We start from the raw sequence: 10,484 nt of genomic DNA on the forward strand, positions 1-10,484 counted from the left end.
CAAATTGATTAAGGACCTGTGGAAGCCAGTCTTAATAGTGTTGTGTTCATGTCAGGATGTGAATAGCCACTTAAGAGGCTGTGTTTCATATACTGATGCTAATGTTGCTTGGAAGGTACTAAGTCGGACCCACATTAAAAGGTAACAGCTATATTTAAGGTATGTTTAAAAGAAATAAATACACAGCAAAGGAAAAGAAACATGTACCTTGCTGAAGGAATCAGCAATAAATGTTTTTTCTTTTGACACAAACTTTAGAAAATATGTGATCTGCCATAAATCTTATTTTTCTTTAAGAATTTAATATTAAATTATTATTTTGTGATTAAAAATGACTTCTACAACTTGTTATCTGTTTCATTGTTCTCTAGGGAGCCATGGCTGCTACATATTCTGCACTGAATCACAAGACATTTCAGCCAGTGTTAGAGCCTGTTGCAGCCTCGAGTTTAGCTCAGCGACGGAGCATGAAAAAGCTAACGTCAACAGACTTATAGATCCACTGGGACACCTTAGCAAACAGAAGCAAGGAGAAAATCCAATAAGTGGCTTTACTTTGCCTGACCTGTGATCAAAAGGCGTCTATGGTTTCCTGCTACACTACTTGAATTCTGTAGAAGTCCTTTTTTAAAAAAAAAAAAATATTCCACAGGTTCATACTGTGTTATTTTACAGGTTGTATCTGTTAAATTAATTTAAACATCAGGTACACCATGATGAATTTCTTGACACTGTCCTTTAAGAGATCTGTTGCAAATATTTCGCATTCTGTATAGTTTTGCTGGGTTCATTTAAAAAAAAAAATGGTTTAGGGGACCATTGCCAATGACCAAGTTGTACATAAAAAAGTGTCAGTGTAAGCTTTTTCTTCTCTTTGTGCATTTAGACCCTGTTGTGAAGGACAAATTCTTAATTTTGTAATTGGGCACTTAATTGATTCAACTTAATTCATTTAACTTGTTCATTCTTCTTATAAAAAGATGACTAATGTATTGTGCCAGTATTAAATGCATTAGCGCTAATTTGGCAGGTCTGTGTTTGCGTGGTGCCAGTAATTAGTAAGTTTGTGGAAAATATTAAAAAAAAAAAAAGGGGATGTGTAAGGTTCTGCACTTTACCTGGAAGCTTAATTTGTTCACTTGTGAAAAATTGCCTCTTATAAGAAAAGAACACTTCTAGTTATTACCATGAATGTTGTGTCTGGCACTGAGCTGGAGAAGGTAAATACACATATAAGCTGACAGAAGTGAGGACTGAAATAATATTGGTACTACAACATCATATAATCCAGTTTTGTTAAAAAATTTTGTTATTACATATCCGTTTGTACAACTATTACTGTTTCCTTAGCAGTTGTTTCCACTGAATATAACTAACCTTAAGTTTGTTTGGCATATAAGGCAAACTGACACTTTGTTATATCAAACTTGGCATATGGATTTTATTTTTTATTTATTTGTTTTTCTTATAGAATATTGCTTCTACCTGAATCTCTAGCTGCATGTACAAATACTACAGAACATAAACACAAAATTCAATTTGCCTAACTGTAGGGGTAGCTTGGGAAAAATAAATAAGCCTTGCAGTGTACCCAGATAGGAGAATTGTGACCCAGAAATTTCATAGTTATGGGCAGGTTACTGACAATATCCTTTTGCCAGCACTCAGTCTTTCTGTCTGTCTTCATGTTAGGACTTCAGCTCAGTCTAAAAAATGTTGCGATAGAAAGGAAACAAATCTCAGGGCCAGAATTGTCTTGGAGTTTTCTGACTCAAAACCAGTGCTGACTTGCATCTGCTAGTAAACTAGGAATTACTACATTCAGAGATAATACGCTTAAAATATTTTCACAGGTTGTAGATGTTGTCAGTAAAATTGTACAGCAGTAGGTGGTATGCATTTTAAATATTAGGAAGCATATTATTCACCAACAGACTGTTCACAATCTGAGAATGCAAGTGACCAAAAATTGCAGTTCAGGCCATCACTGAATTTCTTGTTCCAGATATCTTTGATGGCCAGTTATAAGACATTTGTGATGGCAGAACTCTGCAATTTGAAACAGAAAGGAAAAAAAAAAAGCTTTCAGGAAAATTCTGGCCTAACTGCCAAAAGTGACAATAGCTAACTTGGGTTTTAAAATGCAAAGGGTGCTGGCTGGCTTTTTCTTATACCTGTGAGGTACTTGACATTGAAGTACTATTAGATAAGCTGCTTTCTTCTGCTGTGGTGGGGGAAGATGGAAATTATCTGGCCAAATAGTTAGGTATGAGTATGTATAGATTTGAGACTTTATGAATATAGCAAACAAAGGTGTGCTATTTGTATCATGCAGAGTATACTCCATACTAAATTTCTCGAGTGTTTGGTAGATGTTGGAAGCTTACTGGGGCCATTTGTGCCTGATTTTGAGGTGCCTGTTTAAAATGCTTGAAAGCTATCAGAGAACATGACTGCTTCCTGGAAAGCGTATTGTTTAGTACCAGATCTGTCCCTTGTGCAATTGGCTTATTTTTTCTTTTCTCTATTAGAGACCTTTGTCCAAAAGAATCATGTGAAATTCTCATTTACAGCCTGTAGTTTTTGTCTGCAAATTTACAAATGACGGCCAGAAAAATCTGAGTTCATTCTATGGAGGAGAAAAAAGTGGTAGAAATAAGCTGCCTTGGCTGAGGTCCAGGTATAATATGGGTTGAAACATACTAGTAAAAACTGTGTTGGTCTAGAGGGTAATGCAAGGAATGGAACACAAATGTCAAATTTGAGTTGTCTTTAGCTTTCCTGCAAGGTAGCAGCTGGTCTGTAATGGCTTTATTCATTAATCATTTAACAGTGTTTATATTGGCATTTTCTGTTAGCTTGCTTAGAAGCACCACGTTATAAGCACCTTAAAAGCATTTTGCACAAAAGCAGTTGTAAGCAGCTGAAGATAACTTAAGTTCTTCTCAATGTGCAAAACAAAGGTGATAAGAGGAAGAATGTGCAAATGAGGTTGGATATTCTGATTCTTAGCAAAGAGTTTTAAACATCTGTAAGGTTATCCCTTCTAGTTTTTTTATATCATTACTAGCCTGTAGCGCTAACGGTACTCCTGGGGCAAAAGCAAGGTTTTAGTGAACTACTACAGTATTACAAATGTCTTATCACAAGGAAATAGTGTGGAGAAACATCTTTGTTATATTTGATGAGACTTGTGTACTCTAGTATGCTGATTTTAATCCTTAAGTCATTTGCGGGGGGCAGGGAAGTGAACTTGCTATGACTATTTCAGCGTATCAGTTTTGAAACATGTCAGATATGCAGGGATACAAGAGAGTTCATTTGCTGTTTACTTTTAATAATTTGATATTTCTTTTGGATTTTTCATACTTTTTAAAACTTTTGTTCAATTACTAATGCTCATGAACAGACTGCATTGTCAGTTCAGTGTGAAATGGAATAACGCTTGAACATGCTCTTGGAGTGAAAGGTCAGTAACGTTTTCTATGGTCTCTGCACAGTTCAAGATTACAAGCTATTTATGATCTAACACAGACTTTGTAAGAGAGTGACACTTTCTATTTTTATAGAGAAATACAAATGCTACTTAAAAGAATTTCTGGAGAACTAATTACTATCAAATGATCTGATACGTTGGGTGTGGTGTCTTACTGCCAGCAAGGTAACTTCTACTCTGGCTTTGATAATGGCAGTTATGCGCTAGATCTCAAGCAGAGTCTGATACGGTTCTTGCTGAAGGGAGTAGATAGCCTCACACATACACTGTAGCTGGAGCACATACCTGAGGTACCTGCTTCTCCTTCACCTCACCCCTTCAATATTGCAATTGTTATCTTCAGTTTTCCTTTTGATGAAAAGTGGAGAACTCTATTGTATTCCTGTATCATATTCAAAAGCTGTGCAGTGGCACCAACATCCACCAGTGGTGGATAATGAAGGGCGCCCAAACCAGAGAGAATCAGCATGGGTAGATTGATTTTAAGCTAGTGTTTTGTGGCTTGCCTAAATGCTGTTGTTAGCATGGTGTCTATCTTTCCTATTACGCCTGAAACTACTAAATTATTTCTGACCCTGTAAAGAGCCTAATTAGATAGTCTAAGCCTACTGTCTAGTTGAGGCCAATGTTCTGTGGTTTTCAAAGTTCTTCTGGCATTCAGAGAAGGTATCCAACACCTCGCTCGAATAGTCTTCCATATTTTAATTCACTTTCCAAAGCTAACTTTCCAGTATGTACTGGAGAAATTAACTGAAATGCTCAGTAGTTAAAACTACATCTAGCCAATTTTAACAATTGGAAGTTATTTGCAATATGCACTGGTCATTTGCAGTGAGATATTTCTCTCTGCCCTCAAATTTTGCAATTAAAAAAGCTGGGGAGCTTGTGAGGATTGAATTAAATTAATTAGATGGTAATATAGTAAGTATCTTGGTTTGTATCAATGCAATTAGACTAAAACATCAATGCAATTAAGGGGAGTTCATGTACTTTTGTAGCACTTAAGTTTTTTGGACCTATCTAGACTTAAACTTTGCTAATGTTTGTGGGAGGGAACGGAGGAGCACGTTTCTCTTAAAGTTTTCAGATGGCTTCTTAAGCCATTATAATAGAGTCCTTATGTAATGCTATCAGAGCTCTACTTTTTTTTACACTCTTCCATGACAGTTTACTCAGTTTTTCCTGAGTATGTATTGATACCTATGGGTAACATACGTACACTGTTATTCATGTACCATCCTTCTGCATTAATGCCTCTTTAGTTACATATCCTCAGTGTCTTTTCTTAAATGTACTCCCCTGAATTAATTTGTTGTTGTGCCTATATTTTCCCTTGGGAATAAAAGAATGGAAGCAAGTTAAAGAAAATAAAACCCTAGGGTATAGCTGTAGTTGACTTGAATATTGTAGTAACTTATGTAACTAGAAGTCCCCCCTCCAATTAATCAGTGACTGGCTTTCTTGAGATTTTTCTATGTAATGAAAGCAACTTTTCTTTTGAAAGCTTTAAATGATCTTTAATGGTTAAGACTTGGGAGATAGCTTATTATCAGTAATGAGTTTGAATAACATTGGATCCTGGTTTGGATTTTTTTGTGTGTGTGAGAACTAAAAACATGCTCATGGTGGATCTCCTTTGCAGGACAAAGTGTTCCTATTTTGTGTGTTTTGCATTAGGCTTATAAGCAGCATTGGCGAAGTAATTGTGTTGTCATAATATCCCAAGCACTTTGGCATCTTGCACTGATACTCTGATTAGAGCTAAAAACTATTCTGGCACGTGACTGGCTATAAATCTCAATATATGAAAGGGCATTAATTGAAAATGGTGTGCAATGAATCACATGCTCTCTGAGGTACTTAAAAGATGAAACTATACAAAAGGTCCCCGTTATCAGATATTGTAACTGTCATTTCTTTCTCTAAGCATATTGTGGATTTTGTATCATATTGTATTTATTTCATTTAATTTTAAAAGTTTTCTTTAAAGCTCTGTATATATTGACATTAAAGTTTGCATTGTACTACGTTCTCTTCTCCTTGTAAGGCTGAATCGAGTAGTGCATTGTATGGTATGTTGTTTTTCTTTGCACTGTGCTGCTAAGAGATACGATTGCCTTGAATTCCAACATGCCAAAGACAACCTCAAAATTGTATTTATTTTTGTTAGACCTTGTGAATAATGATAAAGGTACAGTTTTAAATAGCTGGCAGTTCCTTGAGTACTAGAATAAAAAGGTTGCAAATTCATGATTTTTATAATTGACAAAAAAATGATCATTTATGATTTGAAAGTTCAACTTTTTTAAAATTGATATAAAGATCAATGAGCACACATACTAAATTAAATGTACTGTGAATTGCATTATTTGGTAAGCCTTGCCAAAAACCTCACATAAAGAGCTGTTTATAAATTTATATTCACAGTAAAGTGTTTTATGCCACACTTTCAATAAAACATACATTTACTGATAGGATTGATGTATTACTTCAGGGTGGGATGATCTACCTTCCATGTGTTTTTCAGGTATTCAGCTGAAATAATTTCCTTTCAAAATACAGGCATTCAGATTGCAAGTGAGAGCAATCAAATTAAAAGCAGTGACCTGCACAGGCAGTTAAATAAGTGCATCAGTGTTTGCCACTTGAGGTCATAAAAAGCTGTAGTAGAAAGCTCTGAATACTGAAGTTCTCTCCTATAGGTGAGCAATTACTGCAAAGCCAAGCAGTGATGCTTTTGCCCTCTGTGGTAGAACAGTTCACTGTGTAGCAAATAATCCCCAGCACAGGACAATAGTAGGAGATCCCTGAACTCCCAGGCACCGAGTTCCTTACACACGAACTGGGGACTGGCTGCTGCTGGGGAAAGAGACGAGGCCTGTATTTAAAAAAAAAAAAAAAAAACAAAAAAAAAACAAAAAACTTGGACTGCTGCTGAGATTTAGGGTTGTGCTGAAATAGGCGCATCCTGTATTGTTTTGCTTTCTTGCAAACATTGGTACTCAGAAGAGAGCTCAGTCTTGCCTGTGATTCATATCTGAAGCTTTATGACTGTATAAGGTGCCTTCCCACTTGTTTCTTTTATGGGGTCGAAAGATGTTTAAGGTAGAGATGGGGGGAGCTCTCAGAAGCACTTAAAACATGAGCTTGCTTTAGTGGAGTAGCTTTCTTTGGGTGGCCACTGAAGTTCGCATCGTAGATAGCATGTTGAGAAGACCAAGGTGCATCTCGGTGAGCACGCTGTTCAGTGCTGGACTGTGCGGGTGGAGCGCAGGAGGTAAGCAGGGAGACCACGGCTACGTCCCTGGCAGGCCTAGGACCGCTGAACTGAGAGCTGCAGTTGTGCACTGCTCTTTGTCTGTGTGCTGTCCTCTTTGTACACGGCTTTACTGGGCTTAAGGAAGACTCTCGTATGTGTCAAAAATACAGGTGACTGCAGAGAAAGTAGCTTCCTTTTCCCCCTTCATATGCATTACGCTTGTGCAACGCACGCCCTCCGATTCCCGCTCGCAGCGCTGAGGTGCCGTACCGCCATGTAACAATGGCCGGGCCTGGTCCCGCTGTGGCCGCCAGATGGCGGCAGCGCCGCGCGGGAGCAGCGTGGGGGTTGGCGCGGCCCTTCCGTTCCGTGTCGCTCGTTCGCTGCTCTGCGCGGTTCCACCTGGGCTGCGCGGAGCCCGGCTGCTGAGGCCGGCGTGTGCGGGCGTTGAAATTAATCATCACAAATAAACACTCGGAGCGCTGCCGGCCGAATTAATATTTCGGGATTTTTCGCTATTTATTACTGTGCTTAATTTTCTTACTTAAACATATTTTGGCCGTGGGCTGTTAAGAATTTAATTTTTGAGGTGGCGTAATGAATTATAAAACATGTTTTAAACAGAAGTGAATAACTAATAAATGCTAAAAGTGATTAATTTTCTGAAACGTGAAAAGGCCTCTGTATTTAATTAAAAAGAATCGCCCTAAATTATTGGAAAGAGAAAGGCAGCCCTCCCCCAGATCCGCTCGGTGTTCGCAGTTTGCCATGCCGCTCGCTGGGCCCTTGCTGCTGCGGCGCTGGGCTCTCAGCCTCTGCTCCTGCACACCGCAGTCTGTCCTCCAGGGCTTCGCACTCCGTTTGTTGCTTAACGGAAAAGAGTTTTAAAGATGTTTTGCTTTTATGAAGGGCTGTTGTTGCTGATTTCTTAGCCTCAAGAGTGCTGCTGCGGCTGCTTTTAGGAGAACACTCAGTTTTCAGAACTGTTTCTTTAGGAGCGATTGTAAAATGCTCGCTGGTTGGACGAACCTAAATTGCTGTGTTAAACTACTTCCTAATTTTGTTAGCTTGATACATAACTAGTTTTAAAGTGTGTTTTATGCCTGCTATTGGGAACTGCTCTGTTAGCTGCTTGGCTCCAACACTGTGTAAGCTGAGCTAAAAATGAGGTCCGTGAGAAGGCCGCTTTGGGATGCTTCTAAGGGAATGGTTCTGGTTTAGTGGAGTTGTGAATTGTTGTGGGTTTTTCTTTAAGAAGCGTAAGTGTGCCTTCAAACTCTTTTCATGTTCTTGAAACATATTTGTAAGCAGTTGCTAGTATAACGCTAGCTAAACAGCAAGGAACTTGAGATCTCCTGGGTGAGACAGGACTTATTTTCCCCAAGTGTATCAAAGTTAAGATTTTATTTTAATTAAATATACATGCTCAGTGCTCCCATTAGATACTAAATGCGTTCTGGTAAGGTACAGTATGAAGCTAGCTGAGCAAAACATCCCTGTTGTTGCTTGTCTTTTTTCCAGCTGGATTTGAGTGATGTAAGATGTTGCCTCAGTCAGATCGGTCTTTGTAACCATAGGTTACAAGCAGTCCATGGGTTTGTACATCCCTGCTGGATGGTCTGGGCATGTTGCGTTATGGGTTCTGAGTCTTCTCTTCAGTGAACTGTATTTGAAGCTATATGTCTAGGAAATGAAGCTGTAGAGCTCTAAGGAAGCAGCAGTGACTGCATTACCAGCTATCGGACCCAGCATGGTGACTTGCAGCAGCAGAACCAGAGCAGTAAGGGGAGTGGCAGCAGCTGTGGCAGCTGGATGAAAATAATCATTTCTGCAGGTCATTTTGCATTCAATATTAGTAAATACAATCACTTTCAATAGTATTTTACCATCCACTTCTTGTACTGAAGCCCTGAATCAACTGTCATCACCAGCAGCCATCAAAGGAAGTAGAGGAGGAGCCTCTGCCAAACTGCCTGGTGCTGCGTGCTGTCAGGAGAGAGGCAAATAAGCCACATTCATCATGTGGGGTTCAAAATACCACATACAAACCGTGCAAAGATGAGACCGTTTACTCTCTGAATGACCAGGGAGTCTCATTCTAATAATTCACGCAGTGTTAGGTGATGGTAGATTTTCAAGAAAGGAGACTGCTGTTTTTATGTGACTCACCCAAACCAAGCTAGAGGAGGTGGCTTTTAGCCATAATGAGAGCTGCGTGGTTTTTTAAGGTGTGCTGTTAAGGATGAATTTTAAAATCCTGTCCTGTAGCAAACTTTGGTACAGTGTATGCTGGTGAGCTGTGATGGATTGTTGGAGAGTATATAGCCAAAAGAACCGTACCCTTGGAAGCAGCCAATACGTGATCCAGAGGAAAGGCAATATTTGCCTTTAAAAAAAAAAAAAAAAGCTACAAAAGCCCAACCAAACAAAATTCCCTTTCCAGATTTCTCATAACTTCATCCCCAGTGGACAAACCACCCATCTGCTTGCTCTCAGCATCTGGAGTTCTTCGTTCCTCCTTCTCCTCCTCCTGGCTTACCTGGGCCACTTCCACAGGAAAGAGGCACTGTCAGCGCTGGTACCATTTAACAGTCTGGGTAAATGGATTTAACCAGGTGAAAGAAAGATATTGCAACCTTTACACTGAACAAACATGGTGTTATTAATTCCTTGCATGTGGTTTGAAGGCGTGTGGGGGAAGCATCCTTAAAATGTGAACTGCCTGGGGTAGAGCTGCTGTGTGCTTCAAGCTGCACCGTCCTCACAGGAGCTGGGTGTTGGATGAGGAAGACTTCTCTCTACAGGATTTTGTGTACCCACTTGGCTCCAGGCTGTAAAAGAAGGAAAGTCAGTCTTTTCTAACGATATTAACAATTGAGTAGGTACATATGCATGATTTTAAATTCTTGATAGATTATATTCTTTGGGATTAACCATTGTTGGTGCATGGTGGAGTTTGTGGAAGAGAAATGACAAATATGCCCAGGTTTTCAAGCAGCTGGATGGCCCAGTGTCACCACTTGCCTCGCTCCCTGCATCCAGCAAAGGAGAGGAGAAGGAGCTGAACCTCACCAAGCTTGCGATCAGCTCTCAATTAACACCATCATTTGATGACACTTAAAGATATAGTCTGGGATAACCTTGGAGCTGGTGTTTGGGGGTCTCTGGGATGCAGTTCCCTGGGTAGGGGATCTGGGGGGGCATGTGCTACCCTCCCACCCAGGTACCACTGCAGTGGGTGAGGGTGACCCCTGGGGAAACCCAGATTTCCTTCCTCCTTTCAGCCTTACCAGGGGCACAGACCTTGGTGCTCGGCCTCTCACAGGAATACTCAGTACCTTGGCAGCCCCTGGCAGGGGCTCAGTGTGGGCTTTGTTGAGGTTTGCAGGCAAACAGTTTTGGTTGCACCTGGGAAAGGTCTTGATGGCAAAGCCTTCCTTCAGTGAGATGATCTCCAGGCAGGGAGGGGAAATGCTGGCTCCCACTGGCCCTTGCTTGACCTTTGGGGGCTGGCAGGTGACTGGAGCTGACTTGCCCATATTGTGCAGAACTGGGGGCTGTGAACGCTGCGGAACAAAATTCCCCTGTGGGCTCAGCTGCATGGAGAAGGGTGCTGGCTGGATGGCCTGTGGAACTATTTCCATTTCTAAAGACGCCGAATGATTCAGCTCTGCAGGACCCCGAACAGATGCAGCAAGGGGGGCCATTTTCTGCTTGAAGACAAAGAGC

General features: G+C 40.3%; 1 protein-coding gene across 2 annotated transcripts in view; it reads left to right on the plus strand.

Moving 5' to 3' along the window:
* RPS6KA6 (ribosomal protein S6 kinase A6) overlaps positions 1–5,970 on the plus strand; it is a 40,362-nt gene extending 34,392 nt beyond the window's left edge. For both annotated transcript variants that reach the window (XM_021405843.1, XM_021405845.1), the window contains one exon: positions 372–5,970. In XM_021405843.1, the coding sequence (XP_021261518.1) occupies positions 372–497 (126 nt within the window). In that variant the 3' untranslated portion in view covers positions 498–5,970. The remainder of the gene's footprint in view (positions 1–371) is intronic.

Source organism: Numida meleagris, chromosome 8 (assembly GCF_002078875.1).
Source record: "Numida meleagris isolate 19003 breed g44 Domestic line chromosome 8, NumMel1.0, whole genome shotgun sequence".
NCBI lineage: Eukaryota > Metazoa > Chordata > Aves > Galliformes > Numididae > Numida > Numida meleagris.